General features: G+C 41.5%; 1 protein-coding gene across 7 annotated transcripts in view; it reads right to left on the minus strand.

Moving 5' to 3' along the window:
- Positions 1 to 18,689, minus strand: part of FOXP1 (forkhead box P1) — a 590,013-nt gene that overhangs the window by 136,159 nt on the left and 435,165 nt on the right. For all 7 annotated transcript variants that reach the window (XM_061197147.1, XM_061197146.1, XM_061197151.1 and 4 more), the window contains one exon: positions 9,547 to 9,645. In XM_061197147.1, coding sequence (XP_061053130.1) covers positions 9,547 to 9,645 — 99 coding nt within the window. The remainder of the gene's footprint in view (positions 1 to 9,546; positions 9,646 to 18,689) is intronic.

An 18,689-nucleotide genomic window follows, 5' to 3' on the forward strand; every position in this document is an offset into this window, starting at 1 on the left:
TTCAAGAAAACATTCAAGACAACGATGAGGGGAAAAGCCAGATTTGGGGGGAGGTTAGGAAGGAAAGTGACTAGTTAAAAAAAAAAAAAAGTTGAAGCAGCAGACAGAATATTCAGGTTCTAAAAGCTTGATAGCAAAAGAAGGAGCTAGAGGAGAAGAGCTGGGAAGGGTTGAGTCATCCAGCGTTTTTCAACTACCCAGTTTAAAATCCACATTTTACCATGAACACCGATAAATGCTGAGCTCTGTCTGCTTGAATGTTTACCAAATTTCCTCAGTGGGATGTAACATAAAAGGACAAGGGCTGGCAGTCTTTGCCCAATTGTGTCCTGGCAGCTTTAAATTCTACTACTTAAGTAGTTAAAAATCTGTTTGGTTGAGGAAGGGGGAAAAGTTATGAATAGAAGTCAGCAGCCCTAGACCCCTTAGAAATGACTAGCATTCAGTCTCTGTAACTTACTGCGCAATAATTTCTAACTCAAACAATCGCAACGGCAAGGCGGCCGAAGTCCACCCAAAGTTCAGAATGGGATATGTTCTCTTTAAAATTTTGAGAGCGACTAAATATGACAACCATCTGATGTATGAAAATTATTCACAACCAAAAACAGACAGTCTGGAAATAGCCGGGATGACTTCATTTAGACAGAATTACCCAAATCTGTTTCTAATATACACAGTACACATAATAAATTTTTACAATATGACAAGGAAAACAAACTTAATAAAAGTTCCCGATCTTTTGTTACACAAGCATGCTATATCCATGCTATGTTTATAATAGTTTGCTCATGATATCACAGCTCAGTAACAAAGGCCCAAGCAATACAAAAACAGTTACTAGGCATGACATCAACTCACAACTACCGTAATTACATCGGTACACAAATTTCCCAAACTGTACATTTTCCAAACTGCTTCTCAATTTCAGCGGCCGCCTTTAGACAATTACTTGCAGAGTTGTCTGCAAGCTTTGAGTAATACCCGTCTTTCTTCTCTTTCCCAAGCGTCATTTCCCTTTAGAAAGTGCATATTTCAAGCGCAAGCACTATTTTTTAAATATGCCCTTACGTATGTCCAAATTAGGAGACGGCGTGGTCTAGTGGTTAGTGACAAGCATTCGGCATCAGCAACTCTGATTCCGTTCCATTCTCTGTCCCTGTTTGTGAGGCCCAGGTGGCAGCTCAGGGAGAAGAGGCAGAATGTAATGGATAAGAGCATAGATTCCTGAGCTGGACTGTTTGGGCTCGAACCCCAGCTCTGCCACTTGTCAATGGTTTGGCCCTGAGCAAGTTAATTTCTCTATGCCCCACTTTCTTCATCTGCAAAACGGGAATAATAATGGAATTTACCCTCAGCCGGTTATGGTACAGTAGCTGGTTCCTAGAGAGTACAATTTAAGTGTTTGCTTTTTAATATTATTACTGTTATATTTCTGGGACTCAGTTTCCTGTTTGAAAACCTGGCCTAAATTATACTGAACCACGGTGAATTGTGTACTTTTTCTAACGTTAGGGCAAGGGTTCCGTCTAGGTCCTGTTACCTGGATATAGTGAGGTTCAATGAACAAAGTTTGAATGAATGAATGAATGAAATCCACAGGTTCTGCAATACCCAATAGTGACAGAAGTAAAAAATATTACCTTGTAGCAATTGGTTTTCATCCAATTTCTCTAATTGCTTGCTTTCATGTTCCTGCAGCTAATGCTGATAAATACCTCCAACCCAACTCAATAATAAGTGTAGGGAAAAAAAGATATCGCCCTGTGATTTCAGAAGCATGCTTCTCTAAGGACCAAACTTTTCTAGCCCATCCCATGTGCACGACCTCTGTCTCACTGGGTTGCATGGTCAGCTGGCTTTCCCGACTGGGCAGGGCGCCAGGCGAGCTCGACTACCCCCATTGTCACTTCTGGTCCTTGGTGCTTGCACCAAATGCTGTTATTCTAGGCTTCAGGAAATCTTCTAACCACTGGACAGGGTCCAATGCTGTGTGCTAATGAGTTTCAGATTGGAGGACTTCACTGTGCATGTGTCAGAAAAGTGCCATGGTTTCTGGTGAGGTGGGGGGAGGGAAGAAAAGGCACACAAAAAAGGAAGAAAAAAACAGTAGTTTAAAAATGCTGGCTACTCAAATTGACAGGGAACGTGACCTCTGCACTTCATCAGAAATTCCTGCAGACTTACAAAATAAAGGAGTTTGCTTTTATCACACACTGTGAGGCTCATATGGAAAAATGGAAAACACTACATCACTTGACCTCGGCATGGCCCCTTTCAACCACAGACGAATATTGTGTACAAAAATTCTAAATCAACTTAAGATGTTCCACAAAAAAACCTTTAATTTTCTGCATTAGGCTTGATGATTACTATTTTGGGTCTTGAGATTTTGCTTAGAAGGTTCACACAGGAAAAGGACTCATAATTCCGGGAAGAGTATTTTCTCACTTCGGGAATATTCATGGTCTGGCCTCTGTTGGGTGGGCACATCATGGTCTACACTTCCCTAGACTCCTTGGAAAATAATGAGCAAGTCTCACTTACCCAGGTTTGAAAGTCACCCAAGACTGAATCATGATTATTTGCTTACATTAACAGAACATTAAAACAAATTTTAAACAACTTAAGAAAACTCTAGCCATCTTTGCTTGGTGATTCACTTCTCTGGGAAGCTTTTTTCCCCCGTCAAGGCAATCAGCAGGCTTGATAGCAAGACTTCTCATCATGCTATCACCGTCTACCAAAGAAGAAGCCCTTCTTAGGAGAGTCTAACTCACAGGCTTTTTTTTTTTTTTTTTTTTTTTTAATGAGATTACATTTCTTTTTTTTTCTTTTTCTTTTTCTTTTTTTTTGCCACACTTAGTACTGGCAACTTTAAAAATCCAATCCTTTCACATCCTCCAACTGTCATCAACATTTTTTTCAGACGATGTCAATAAAATTGATGGCTTGCAGTTCTGAATTCTGCTCTGCACATGGAAACAATATCATTTGTTTTAAAGTATTTTCGACGGGGGCGGAAGGAGAAACAGAACGTCAGCAAGCCTATCCACAACATTGGGGCGGGGTGGGGAACAAACCAGAAGCAAAGTAAATGGTCGGCTGGAAACTTTGACAAAAATTCCTGATATATAAACCCTAAACCTTACTGTTGTGCTGACTGATATGTCTTCCTGTCAGATATGAATGATGTTTCTGGAACATTAATATGTTCATTAAATTCTAACTCCCTGTACTTAAAATATTCCATACTTTGGCTCAGAGGCATCTTGACAGCTTTGTTGTAATCATGTATGTGAGGCCTCAGACTACACAGTTGTTGAGATGCCTCACACCTACAAGCAATCTGTTGCTTTTACAAGTTTAATCAAGGTATTAGGGATCTGATTGTGGCACCATGTCGACTTGACATCTTCAACTCAGTTGTCTATCAGAGAAACCACTCTGGGTGGTGGCAGACTTCCATGATGCTCAGCAACCATACATACCTCTAACTCCCTAATCTGTAATACTACCAAATACAGCTTGGACTGGTTTTTTTTTTTTTTTTTCCCCCTTTTCCCGAAGCAGAAGTGGACGACCAGCAAGGGTCCGACAGTGTTATTCCTAATTACCTTTTTTTTCACTCTTGATCCTGTGGCTCTCATAATTAGTTACCTGGGGCTGCAATCCAATTTGAAGTGATGACAAGAAAGTGATCCATGAAAAAGTAATAAGTTAAATCCAATTTCAGCCTTCCTCTAATTAAATGCACATGGAACTAATGACTCCAACCCTAGCATTTCAGTGATAATGGTAATTAGCAAGGTGGGAGTTGCTCTCTTTTTCAACACTGGAGGTGTAAACCACAAGGTAAAATGGTAGGAGCACTCTTAATTACATGTGTCATTTTGTCAGCAATTTACACATTTTTGACCAGTCAAGTATGTTTTTTTTCCCCCTGTTCCTCCCAACCTCCTAGCCCCAACAATGATTATAACATACTATTTCCATGTTCCAGCACATGGAAGCTCAGGCTAGAGAATAAGAAATAATGTTTTCTTTGCTCTTGTTCACTGCTGTGATACACACACACACACACAAACACATACACACACACACACACACAGCGACAATTAGGATAATTATGCAGATCTTAGTCCTCTTAATTGAAATCCAGATATTTACAGTGGAAATTGGTTTTTGTTGGTTGGGCTTTATTTTTGCTTACGCTACGAAAAATACAATAATTTGCTTATTGATGGAAAACATGGCACTCAGTAGATGCTGAGTAAATACACATTGAAGGAGAAGCAATAATTAACTTCCTGATAACATACTGGTTTTTGGTGGTCTTAAAACACCTGGCTTGCCAGCCTGGCGTTGTCATTGCCTGCGTGCTCTGTAGCAAGTCACTTAACCTCTCGGAAGTTTCACTTTTCCTCATCCATGGAATGGTTCATGATAGTTCTACACCACAGAGTAGCCATGGGGCTGGTCCATAAACCTTAACTATCTTTGCAGATAGGGACATATGCACGTGGTGACAAACACATGCTTACACTTCAAATAGTAGCATCACATTTGCATTTTAATGTTTAGATGCGTGTAAGCAAAGTGACCATATAATTAAATGTCCAAACTGGGATACTTTTAAGAGTGAGAGTTATTAATAAATACACTCAGTCAACAGGCATAGACTAAGGCTGTCCTGGGCAGACACAGGATCACCTTATATACAGCTGAAGTTGAAACAGGCAAAAATGAGGGAACTCATTTTATCACAACTCACATGAGGAATCTGGTGGCAAGGACAAAACACATTATTTTGGAAAAAAAATTTTTTTCCAGCAACAGTATCGAACCTGGGCAAACAGATGGACTTCTTGAGCTTCATGAAACCCTTGACGCAAAATCTGTATGCATGTGCATTTTTCTAGGAGGGGATCCTGTTTCTATCATATTTTTAATGGTGCGCATAATCGGAAAGACTTAATAACCATTTTAAAGCATCATTTCTATTTTATTGTTTCTTATCCAGACTTATTTTTTAGGGTTTGGGGAGTCTCCAAACCTGTGTGATAACAACGAAATCTTAAAAGGTACCAAAATTTCAACACTTCATATCAATCTCATGCCAGGGATGCAAATTCTAGACAATGTTAACTGCAAACATTAAAAAAAAAAAATCTGCCTCCCTCTCCTGAACTATTATGCACTTTACTAATTCAGTGCATAGGGATATCTTTTAAGGGTCAGTATTTCCAAACCATTCCATTTCACTATCTACCACATAAAACCGTAGTTTCCTTTAAAGGTTTCCTCTTACCAATTTATTCCTCAGTGAATAACGTGGAAATGATACGAGGTACTAAGATTATATGTGGCATTAATGCCAAGCAAAATGTTGCCTAAAGCACGTTTTATATAACTGCAAATAAAAATGCTAAAAAAAACACCTGCTGAATCTTGCATTTTAACTTCCTCCACTTAAAGCAGGAGTCCTCATTACCATCCTGAGCTTCCAACGGGACGAAAAGGCAGACCCTTCCAGTGAATTCCACCAGCCCTCCTTCCAGTGAAACGGTCCCCTGTGTGAGGGGCTTGCACATGAGATAAGCTTAGAAGGAGGGGACGGGACAGGAAAGAAAAGTATCAGATGACTGCTTTCAAGTTCAAATTCTTTATACATGGCCTGAAATGGTGGTCAGCTCTCCTCGGTAAGCAACACACAAGGTTTACTTTCTTTCTTAACTTGAATGCTGCCAGAATACACATGTACTTTTACTTTCTTAGGAGAAAATGTGTCATTTGATTTCCTTCCAGTTTATGTCCTTGTGCCAACAACTAAAACGCTTAAAGAACCCAAATGAATTGCTACCCAGAAACGGTGGTCAAAGTTCCAAAATGTGATCAATAAAATTGCTCACACATTAATCTTCAGCCAGGAAAGTTACACATTTTCGAGGTTATGGGCGCACCTGCACTGTTAAGCATTTATTTCACTTGTTTTAGCAATCTTCAGAAGTATATAAATATTTATAAAAGGAAGCCTACTATTTTTACTCACATATAATTTTCTTTCTGTGGCAAAACCTGGTTAATTCTTTCACAGCTCGAGCATCCTGCAGGTAGGGTCTGTCTCCTAGACATTTTTACATCTCTGAACAGCAGCTTGATGCCCTGCAAGTTGTAGCTGTTCTAGAAACGTTCACTGAGTTGCATTTAATGAATTCAGATCCTTCTGAGGCTGAATTTATGATGGGGCCAATTTCCAATTTTCACTTGTACCATTCATAAAAAAATTTGCAAAGCAAATTAATAGACCAAATAAGGAGCTATTTAGGTTACTAAGTAGAATATTTTTCAAGAACTTCAGAAGCAATATCTGTACCCGATTCATGCCTTCACCATAAACTACAACGTCACCCAAGAACGCGACCAGTTCGGATTTAGTTCAGTATGTGTATCTGCAAAGAGCGTCATGTCTCACTTATTTACTCTCATTTCGCTGAAATTAGTCCAAATCGGTGATGTTTGACTACATTTTGTGATCTCTGTCGAGTAACCACTTATAGCCTCCTCTAACTTTCCATTTTCTTTTGTTTGTATCATCAGCCTGTGAAACTGGAGAGCACTGCCAAACATAAAGCAGGGAAGTGTGAGATTTGCTTAAAATATGAGTCACAGTATATTTGGGGATTTGGGTTTCTTTTTTTTTTTTTCCTCAAGCTATCAGCAGATCAAATCCTTCTTCCCTGTCAAGCCTTGCTCTGTGCAGAAGATCTGAAATTTGCTAAAATAGGTCTCTCGGTGTAGAAGGAAGGGTAAGGAGATCAGAGAGGAACACTGTTAAGATTTGCTGTGGGATTTCCCTTTCATGTCAGAGCCGCTCTGGCTGAGATGCCCCAGCAAGGACATGGCTCGACAAGATATATTTAAATGTGAAGGTTATTCCTTCCATGAATCACCAAGTCTACCTAAGTATTTTTATAACAAGGTAATATGCCATGTGGCCTAGGTTAGTAATTTTTCCTCTCTGTTTGTGGAAGGCCAGCCAACTCAATAAAACTTAGTGAATTTGCATGACCCTACCAGGCAGCTGAAGAGACAACAGTCTATGATGCACTTGCATGTGTGTACGCACGTATGTACACACACCCCCCCCCCCCACAAACACACACACACAGGTCAACCAACTCTCCCCTCCCCCCAACCCCGGAATCAACTCTTAAAACTGGTCTAAATTCTTTGCTTGTCAACTCTCCCACTGAGGGGGCAGGAAAGGACTCAAAACATCTTCTTTAGCAAAACCAGCATCCAAGATGGCCCCCTCGTCCCACACTTTTCATACAGACTGAAGTGCTCAGCAGAATGCGTTAGGCTGGTTTTGACACTGTCCTTTGCCGAGAAAAACAAAGCCCTCTGTATCATACTCTTCTGGGGGCTAAAAGCCTTATAACGGGTAAGAAGAAGAAGAGCCCTCCAAAGGAAATCCCCTAAAACTTGACTTCATATACTTAGCCCTAAAGGAACTTCACTCACCTTGGAAAAGAAGTTACCTAAAAATGCCCTATGTTTTTTAAGGAGCATCTAGAAAATAAGTCTAGTCGAAAAGATTACAAATGATATTCAAATACTGAAGAGCAGTTCATTAGACCATGTATGTGTGTCCTTTTTGAAAATTCTCTCTAACCAAAGCACTACGATATGTGAGATTCTGCCCCCCAATAATATATTGTTATTTTTCCAATGCATTCGAGGTCTGATAAATTCAAGAGGACTCATAGTATTTTTAAGGCTGTGAGAGCTCCAAGGGGGAAGCAAAAAGAATGGACAGTCATTTGAATCACTGAATGACAGGCTGGGCTAGCTCCCTGTATACATTAATAAATTAGAATTTTAATTGTGTCTCTGTCTGCAGGAGATGCCCCAGTACTTTAATATGTACCAACAATTGGCTATGTTCTGGAATCTGCAATGTGGCCGCCGCTGCTGACCTCTGAAGCGCAATTCCCAGTCTGACTACGGAAACTGTTCAGTTTGATCCTTTCAACTTATTTGAATCCTGACAAATAAGCTCACAGCTGAAAGGTCAACACAGTCATATTTCATCCTCCAGAGCTGTTCTTAAGACATCTGCACAACAAAGCACCGCTTATAGCACCTGACATGGGACCTCAGTGGCACTGGACCTCATTAAAAATGTCCCCAGCATTCACACACATGAAAAGGCATATGGGTTGGTGATGGCTGACCAAATAAACTGCTTTTGGAAGTGTTAGTAAACAATGCACATTGTCATTCAACTCTGCCAGTAAAGTGCTACTATCATGCTGAACTTCCTCTAGACGGTGACAATTTCCAAGCAGACGTAGAAGCACCAGAACGTGTGGCCCAAGGTCAGTTTGATCTTTGTAGGATAATTTGGGTGCTGGTATACTGGTTCCCTCTGATCTGAGAAAAGTCAACCCAAGCTAGAATTTGGGCTGACCTTGTGATCATCTTAATCGGCATCAAGTTATACCCACCAGCTCCCACTTACAAATTCCTCTCCAGAATGCCCAGCGTGGGAAACTCATCTTTGCTTCCCATCTTGGGGGATGCCCACTCTTAGCTATGAAAGTAGTTGAGCCACCTGGTACCTGCAAGTGCCCTCCCTGTCCTGGATGGGAGCATAGGATACTCCATGTCAAGTTTCTTTAAAACGTCTATGACAATTTTCTACTCCAAGTCAAAGATTCAAAGTAGATTTTTATGAACTCACTCCTTCCACTCCGCTAACCCCTGCCCTCAGTGTGCCTGAAATGAGAAGCTGCCAAAACAGTCTTTTTGAGTATCTTTACATAAAAAATGCTTGCCAATCTTTATAAATGATTCAGAAATATTTGGAAAACATCCAGTGAATAATGGAGTAGGTATTACATTCATTACTAGGTGTATTAAAAATACTGTGTCTTCCTTAATCCCAATATGTTCTTGACAGTATTGACATTTTGGGTTGAATAATTCTCTCTTGTGGGATACTTTCCTGTGCACTGTAGGATGTTAGCAGCCTCCCCGGTCTCCCTCTACTAGATGCCAGTAGCACCCATTCCCCCCAAGTTGTGAGAACCGAAAATGTCTCCAGACACTGCCCAATGTCCTTTGAGTGGTAAAAGCACTCCGGCTGAAAACCACTGCACTAAAGTAACATATGTGTGTGTGTGTGTGTGTCCCATTTCCAGACAGATCACAAGAGAATGAGTGACATATGTGAGCACTATGGACTTTTCCTCATTGGTAAGCCACACTGCCTAATAAGCAACCCATGCCAACAACTCCTACGCCTCCGATTAAATGGTCTCATTAGATTTGCTTACTCCCAACAACAAAAATGTTGGTTGAACAGACATTTTTCCCCCAAATGTCATGTTCTAGTGTTAAACAAAAAAATGAAGTTTTTTGCAGAAGATTTCCTTACAGGATTTGCAATTCTCAACACAATCCACTTCTGAATGGCTTATCAGCTGTCTCAAAGTGTATCTTCAACTTAAAGAAAAAAAAAAAAAAAAGACTTGCTACCTGAAGGGCTGGTTGTTTGTCATTCCTCTTGGGAGACTTTAATCCACTAACTTGCTGCTGTTGCTGCTGGAGAAGAAGCTGTCTTGCCACTTGAAGTGCCTGGAAGGAAAAATGGAAGGAAAACGTTTGTGTTACTACACAGGTTCAGGGCCTCCTTCACAAAAAAGTATTCTAGGAAGGACACATGAGGATGAGGTCTTGACTTTTCCATTTCCGGGCAAATGAAACAGCAAACCAAACTTCCCACCAGTCTAAGTTGGAAAACTTTCCAGAATGTGTTTACGTTTTCTTAGAGTTAGCCAATTTCATCCATAGTTCCTCAGGCATAGCAGTCCATCTGAGCAGACACTTGATTCCTACCATAAATCTGACACGAAATGTAGAGTATGAATGATTGGGACTTTGAGGAAGGAGGGCAGAGAGAGGCCAGGAAGGACCTGGGCAAAGCCAGAAACTTCGGAGACAATAAAGGGCTCTTTTCAAAGGTACCTTCATACTCCCCCAATTCTTCTCGTGGGAGCTAGGCAACTCGAGTTGAAAGTAACACTTTCACCTCACTTGAGTCCAAATCAAGAGGAAAAGCTAAGTGGTGGACCACACTGTGGGTAAAGTTATTTGTGAAGGAAGATCAAAACAGGGTGACGTTGATGGACTACGTAAGAAAAAATCTTGGCCAATCTGACCTCTAAGTCCACTCAAAGGGTACCTTACACGCTTGTGAATAAAACTGACTGTGTCAAACACAAATGGGTCCTTCTGAGCTTACACCATGGGCTGGTTTTTACTTAAAGCTAGAAACTGGGGAGGTGCTATCGACTGGCGATAAAACCAAAGGAGAAAAGGAGACTCCTCCAAAGGCAGAACACTGACCAATGACTGACCAATCTTTTCTGAAAGCTCAAATAAAAAAGTATGTCATCAATAAATCCTCATGCAGTCATTCAGTGACAAAGGACTTAATAGGAATAACAGCTAGCCCCACCTTTCCAAAGAGGACAGCAGGATTGGCAACAGAAAACTGAAATTTGCAGACACTGTGCTAGAAAATCACATGAGAAGTTAGATTATTTGAATCAATTCAGCTGAGAACCAAAAATGTACATATGGACAAGATGTTGAGAAGGCTCGTTAAATGATGCGCCTGGAGTTTAGAGACAAAACAAGATTTACTGGGGATCACATCAATAATCATTGCTACATGATAACTCATTATTTGCGCCTGAAAGAAGATTCACACAGAGACGTGGTCAACGTATCGAAAAGATCCGACACTATAATCTTAGAAAGTGTGAAAAATGGGCTAATGACGGTAGTGTGTTCCTCAAAGAGGAACAGATGTCATTTACATAAGAAAACAGTGTTTATAGTTCTAGGAAAAGTTAGAGTGACACGGTGCAGTGGGGAAAGGCAAGATGGTACAGGGTTTCCCGTGCAGCAAACTCAGGGGAAGGGCAATGAGAGTGGTCAGGGGGACTACTGTTCATGAAAAGATGCCTAAAAATGTTGAATCAGCAAGAGGAGTACTTCTCCTCAAAGGACAATCTAACTAAACCGAGTTCATGACTGTACCGTTGTCACAAAGAATATTTTTAAGACGCTATGTAAGGTTGCGTGGTGGCTTTGTGCCTAAGAGGTCCAGAGGGAGGAAATGAAACATACGCACAGATAAAGAAACGGGTGACAAAGAAAAGATCTTGGGGAAGACGGACCCCTCCTATCTCACCTCCCTACTGCACCCACCCTTCTTGTCCCTTCAGTAGCCTTCTGTCTACTGAACTCACCACGACCAGCCCTTCAGATGGAACGGACAGGCTATTTCATCTGGGAAGGGAGAGGCATGTTCGAGAAAGCCTGCCTGCAAGAGCCTTGAGAAGAGAGGCTGTCTGAGAGGGGCATCTGGAAGCCAAGACGCCTGGGAGAGTTGCCTGAGACTCCAGCCTGCTGTCTCCGAGGAGGATCCACCACCATCACCGGACTCCGGGTTTCCTTGTCTCCTTGGAGACGCTCAGTACATGCGTAGGTGTAAAAGTGGGCAGAGTGAAGATTTCATTTATATCATATAAGAAAAATAGTCCCGTTGCAAGGTGCCTGCAGGAGCAAGAGCCTCTCCTCCTACTGTATACGTCCTCTTAGCTATTTTCCAAGAAGGTTTTATGGCTTTTTAATGTAGGAAAGGGAACTGTTATATATTTTAAGTGCTCCCTTTAGAGCTCCCAGAGTCATAGACTGATCAGCCAAGAAGGGTCTGGCTGCTGGTTGGAAAGGCAGACAGAAGGTCTGTAGATGACAATGAAAAGATCGTGAGGAGAAAGATACGGTGGGGAAGAGGAGAAAAGTCAGGTGCATTCAAGACCAAAACAGAGCAAGCAAAGGAGATCAGAGTAGCGGCAACTCCGCAGAGTCACAAATCTTTGTTGAAATAATTTACCACGTTTCACCAAATACTTGGAGAACAGGGACTCAATTTTCAAGTACTCAAGTCTCAGAGAATCTATACAGTGAGCTCCTCATTTAAGCAAAAGACATACTAATAAGTGTCCTTTAAAAAAATGTACATACACACAAACCTATTCTTATATGAGCAAGTTCTCATAAACGCACTTCAGCAAAAGAAAGTATAGGACTCAAATTTAAGTTTGCAACAAATGTTTACTGAGCTGGCTCTATACATTTCAAAATTAGCTACTGAAATCCTTGCAATTTTTCTGCTGGGTTGAAGGAAAAGAAGTCATTTATGTGTGTAACATCTTTTTCAGACCCAACATGGGGGAAATCAAATTACATAATCGCGTAACATCCAGCCCTTTCACAGCATTTTAGACAAAGCCACACCAAAGAAGATAATTAAAGATAGAAGCACAGGGCAGAAAAGGTTTAGGAACTTGTATGAACACAAGGGAAATTTTAGTCAAACTACTGAAGAGAGAACAGATGATGAAGATGTGTAAACTTGCCTCCAAATTTCACCCTCAAAATGAATGCAAACAGGTAAAATAACTTCAAATATTTGGGATGGAGAGACAACCCTAGTGCAAAGAATATATCATCTTGAGGGACTTCCCTCATGGCGCAGTGGATAAGACTCCGCGCTCCCAACGCAGGGGATGCGGGTTCGATCCCTGGTCAAGGAACTAGACAGATCCTGCGTGCTGCAACTAAGAGTTCGGCATGCCGCAACTAAGACCTGGCGCAGCCAAATAAATAAATAAATCTTTTAAAAAATATATTAAAAAAGAATTATTCATCTTGATATGAATTGTTATGAATTATTCCATAATAATTCCCTGGCCTCATCATGAGTATGAGAGCAAAGTTGGGGCCAAGTACTAACACTTCCCCACCTTCCGAAAAATCAACTAAGGTCTCAGCCAGAATTTTAAACCTAATTTATTAGAACTTATAAAGTGCTGTGAAATCAATCACTAAAGGTCATTTGCTTTTCTGATTCCCATGATATTTTAATCACTGTAATCTAGATTTTAAATCGTCACAAAAAAAGAAGAGAAATAGACCCTTAGTGCACCAGACTATGTATATGACATTATAATACAAATCCCTTTTTTTAAAAAAAATATCTTCATTGGAGTGTAATTGCTTTACAATGGTGTGTTAGTTTCTGCTTTATAACAAAGTGCATCAGCTATACATATACATATATCCCCATATCTCCGCCCTCTTGTGTCTCCCTCCCACCCTCCCTATCCCACCCCTCTAGGTATCTATCATGTGAGTCAAAGATGCTTATCGTCATACTCACTGCTGGTCAGTAAAAAATTTGTAATGACTGATGGGATCCCCTTTGGGAATTGCACCACGGACCTACATCCACTTTGTTTCCTATACATGCTGACTTCATAGCCATTTTTACCTGTTCCATGCATCAAAATCATAAAAACCAGATTCATGTCTTTCGTCTCAGATTCCACTGCCTAAACCTCAGAGATGTGTCCCAACACGACTAAGGAGTGAGGATGGACTTCTCTTATTTTTATAACAGTTTCTCAATCATGATTGGAGCAAGGTCCCTTAAGATATCCTGTTTGAAGATACAAGTAGATCCTTTAGCAGCTATAGAATAATAAGATTCAAGTAGATATTTTGTGTGTGTGTCTGTGTGGGTGTGAAAGAGAGAGAGAGAGAGAGAGAGACAGAGAGACAGAGACAGAGAGACAGAGGGAGAGGGAGAGAGAGGGAGGGAGAGGGAGGGAGGGGGAGAGAGGGAGGGAGAATATGAATAAATAAAAGAATTTCCCTTGTAAGAAGCAAGGATCAACTGTGACTCAAGTTCCAGACCAACTGCTTGTGTAAATAACTTAAAAGGTTCCATCCAATCTCTGGAGACCTTTTACTCTTGGTGGTGGTTTCCTGGGCTGGGTTGAGTCAACACTTCCTTTAGAACAGATGTGACAATTGCCTGGCCCTGGATAACGTGGTGCTGTACTTGACTGCTAGGCTGGAGTTACAGTAAAGATGCAGTTCGAAGATGTCAGTGTGAAGGCGAGTGATAAAACCAGGCACTTACGGCTCAGTTGCACACAATCCCATGTTTTGTCCTTCAACAGATGAAATCAATGGCCCTGTGAGCTAAGAGGAGCCAAGGCATACACTGCCTCCCTCTCTGCCTTGGCTGCTATCTATGCCCCGATCTGCCCAAGGGGCTGAAGTCTCCTTGTGGTCAGCACGCCACGGACCCCAGCCCGAGCTGGGCACTCAGAAGGTCAGGGGGACTGGCGCTGGGTTGCTAGTTTGGCAGCACGCTAGTTAGTTTCATGGTGACTGGGGACCTGGACAGTTTTGACACATCTTCCATTCTTCTGGTTCCAGATGACTTCATTCTCATCAGTGCCTCTCATTCCTTGTAAATACGTGCCATCTGTTATTTACAAATTACATTTTACATCAGCATGTTTGTAACTTTCGAGCTATTTACATCTCAAGTTCATGGCAGGTGCTTATATTTGGGGCGTGAGGCATCCTATGAGGTATGCTATGTTTAGCGTGTTGATCAAGGTAGCCAATGTTCAAAAAACATGTTTACCATATTTTAAGAAACACCAATGTGTTTACATAAAATATGGTTTAAGTAAACATGCACACATACATAAAGCAACCCGGTAGGAGAAAACAGACAATTTTTTTTACATAACACACTTGGTGATGAGACCTGAGATCAGTACTGATACATGGAGGTCTTCAAAAAATATGAGGCACTGCAGCATTTTAGGTCAAGGGTCAGCAAACTTTAGCCCAGGGACCAAATCCAGCCCATCACCTGTTTTTGTCCAGCCCATGAGATAAGAATGGTTGTTACTTATTTAAACAGTTGGGAGAACAACAAGAAAATATTCTGTGACATGAAAATCACATGGAATGTAAGTTTCAGTGTCCACAAATAAAGTTTTATTGGAACACAGTCACCTTCATTTGCTTCCATACCACCCGGCTGCTTTTAGGCTACAAAGCAGAGTTAAGTACTTGTGACAGAGACTGAAATGCCTAAAATATTTCCTATCTAGCCCTTTACAAGAAAAGTTTGCCAGCTTATCTTAGGCTGCTATCTGTATTCTGAGATTCTCATAAGGTTCCCCTGGACACAGTTTTACATAAACAGAGCTTTCAATCATTTGGCCAGAATAATTTTAGAGTGGCGCTAAGATGCAAGGATGTTACTAATTAGCTATTCTTAAGGCTCAAACTCATTTTTGATTTTCTGAGAAGGAACTGGGACAGGAACACAAAATACATCCACGTACTCCTCTATCTGAAACCATTTCAAACTACTTGCGAACGCTGAACGCATGTTTCTTCTTCCCACAGGTCATTTATAGCAGTTCAGAGTGAATCTCATTCTAGTGCGAGGTTTTCAACGTGCCCTATTGGCCAGTGGAGAAGGGCTGGTGACTTCCTGTCTGCCCCGAGAAGCTGTCCCATTTCCAGCTTCAAAGGCTGCTCTGAGTCAGCCACCCTTCCTCTAGTTTCTTTTCCTAGACTCTCCGCACCCCGCAAGATCAAACCTGTTTCTCAGATAATTTCACAGGCTAATCAACAGTCACTGCGTAGATGAGGGTGGAAGGAAAAGCCAGCAATAAAAAGCCACATGGGAAGCTTAGTAGGAAAGAAGACATGTTCTCTCCTCTATTTCTCAACCCCTACAGACACCTCAAGTCCCTCCAGAGCACCTTTTCCCCCTACGCTAATTTGCTATCTTGGTTCAACCCCAGCAACTAGCTACCATCTAAACACGAATGCTCCTCATGGAACCCAATCTGACAATTGCTCTGGAGCAAGACCCAGAAATAAGTATGCAGGGAAACTCCATCACCCCCTTGCTTTGGACACGGTAAGCATTCCATTGCAGGATGAAAAGCAGGTTTGTGGGTTACTTTAAGAAAAGAAATGACGGTGGCTGACAGAACTAGAAGCATTTGCACAGAACCAACAACATTCCAAGGCAGTGAGTTCTCCAACAAGAATGCAAAAAAATATATATATATATATATGTATATACACACACACACACACACATACATATATATGTGTATATGTATATAATTTACAACTAGAGCACTTGGTTATCACAGGAGAATGGAAAAGTGAGCTAATCTCACAGAGGGATTTCAGTGATTATGAATATGAAAATATTAGATGCCCAAGGAAAGATTCCACTTCTAACGATTGTGTAAATATTAGATACCCAATGAAAGATAGCAGACCCTCAAGTCATGTTACTGGTGACATAAGTAAACAACAAACGAAAACATACTTTATCAGAACTTTAATACACAGAGGGCAACAACAACCAAGAAAAAATCATCAGAGAGCCTTTAATTGTCTCTTTGCACCAGTCACTGTTTGGTCTAATCTGTGAGACTGCAAATAAGGGTGTAGACTCTCATTGGTAGTTGATTCACTTGACTCCACCCCCCAAAAGTAGGCGGGGCCGACAGCAATGCCTTAGATCATTTGGGACAGTGGATCTGAATCAGTGACCCAGAAGAGAAAGGTTCTACGGAGCATCACCCATCCTCAAGAGTTCTGACAGCTCTATAAAGTGTCCTACACTTTGAGGGCATTCCAGCCGATATTTAGAGAGCGCGTGGCTTTCTCCAAATGTTCCACAGCCTCTGCAAGTGAGTTTATGAGACAACAGCTGGAGAGACGTGGTGAAAAACTGGAGCAGAGACCATCTCACTCCTACGACTCTCCAAAACTACGTGTTCAAGTTAAAAGCAAAAGGGCCAGGAAATGGGAAAGTTAAAGTTCCCTGTCGTCACCACTGTCCTAACTGAAGAAGAAGACAGGGCCGTGAGCAGTGTCACCTCCACCTGTGCGGGTGGAGAAAGATGAGGCCACCACCCAGCGTCCCCTCCCCAACCGGGACCACTGCAATTTCTGTACTGTCCCACACCAGCTTGAACCTCCATCCTCTAGATCGACTTCCAATGCCACGTTTCCCAAATCTTTACTGACAAGATTTCATGTTCCTTAAGCTACACAGAGGACGGTTTTTACTGCTATGACATTTAATAGTCATATATTCTTTGCTTTAAAATCTAACAAATAATGCAAAGACATGAGTACAGGTAGCTTGGGAGTGTGTGTGAGTGTGTGAGTGTGTGTGTGTGTGTGTGTGTGTGTGTGTAGGCAATCCATTAGAGCATATTTTCTAAGGAGAAAAGATGGCAAATGCCATTTCCTTCTTCTTTTTTAAACATTTTTTTTTTTTTTTTTTAAGAAGAGCTGGGATGAAGGAGAACAGAGTTATGCAACCGTGTTCTTGCACCATGCCATGATTCACCAGCATTAGTGCTGCAGGGTTCAAACACCATCTCATGCACCTACTACAGGAGACCTGGACACAGAAATACCAGAAGGCTGTAGACAGGAGGAGGCATTTTGCTATAAGCCCCACCCCCAAAGGAAACCTGGGAAGCAGAAAAAGGGTCCGCAAACCCCATATTCACTTGCAGTTATGAATAACCTTTTTTATTTGTAAGGCGCCCAGAGGATGCCTCCTGCCAAAGAAGGTCAAAGTTAGGAACTTTCACAAGCCAAAAGGAAAAGGGTATCTGTGATCCTCTTGCAAAATCAGCTGAAATAAGTGTAATGGCTACAAACAGGCAGAAAGTCTGTTTGAAGTCTCTTATAAGAGCAGGAAAGAAAAGCCCCACCATCATGCTCCTACTCCAAACACCTATTAACACAGGGCCCCCCAAGCACCTTGTTGAGGCCCCGGTTGGCTGCTCCTGGCGGGAGCCAGTGCCAGACGCTGAATCACCACCACCGAGTCTCCGGTACCTGAGTTATGTTTGGAAGGATTCCATTCAAGCACTGCCCAGGCCTGAGCCTGTCTAGCTCATGAGAGTTGACAAGACCACAGCCTGGGGTACCATGACGGGAGGCGAGATCAGCACTGCAATGAAGTAAAGCAGAAGTCAACTTTATTAGACAGTATCTAAAATGTTAAGCAGGATGCTGCATCAAACCCATTTCCCCTAGTTAAGGAAGGACCAGACTGTACCCAAAAGTGAATAAATAAACTGGCCCAGTCCTTCTCCAAGCTCCCGAAGTAGAAAACAGCGGGGGTCAAATGCGAGACTAAATGAATCCAAGGGATCTGTTAACTCACTGTATTAACCTGCTGTTTTCTGCAATTGCCTTTTATGAGGGTGCAGCCCGGTAACTCTCATGAATAATCCAGATTCTTATCTTTTCATACCTTGGAGTGAGGCTTTGAAAGCTGCCAAAGAATCTGGCTGGAATCATGCTCAAAATAAAGAAGAATTTTCTATGATTCTACTCGTAACACTGAACTTAAGCTTCTGCTCAAGCAAATGATGCTGTATCCATTTTTCTTCTTGTAATATAAGCCACACATACTCGAGATGCCCTCGAGATGCCCTAACAGGAAATAAACCCTTAGAAGGCTTCACTTCGCAAATTACCTTCCTTTCCTTAGCTGAATTTTGGGCAAAGAAGCAAGAGTGAGAACCAAGTCCAGCTGAGATGAAAGACAAAAGAAAGAAATAGAAAAAAGAGGAGGGGAAAGACCCAAATATGACTAATAATCTAAAGTTTGGAACTACTCACTCTTGGCCAAAGTTAGCCTAAATAGAAAAAAATCCAAATATTTTCCAATAATT

The sequence above is a fragment of the Eubalaena glacialis genome, chromosome 7 (genome assembly GCF_028564815.1).
Source record: "Eubalaena glacialis isolate mEubGla1 chromosome 7, mEubGla1.1.hap2.+ XY, whole genome shotgun sequence".
Lineage (NCBI taxonomy): Eukaryota > Metazoa > Chordata > Mammalia > Artiodactyla > Balaenidae > Eubalaena > Eubalaena glacialis.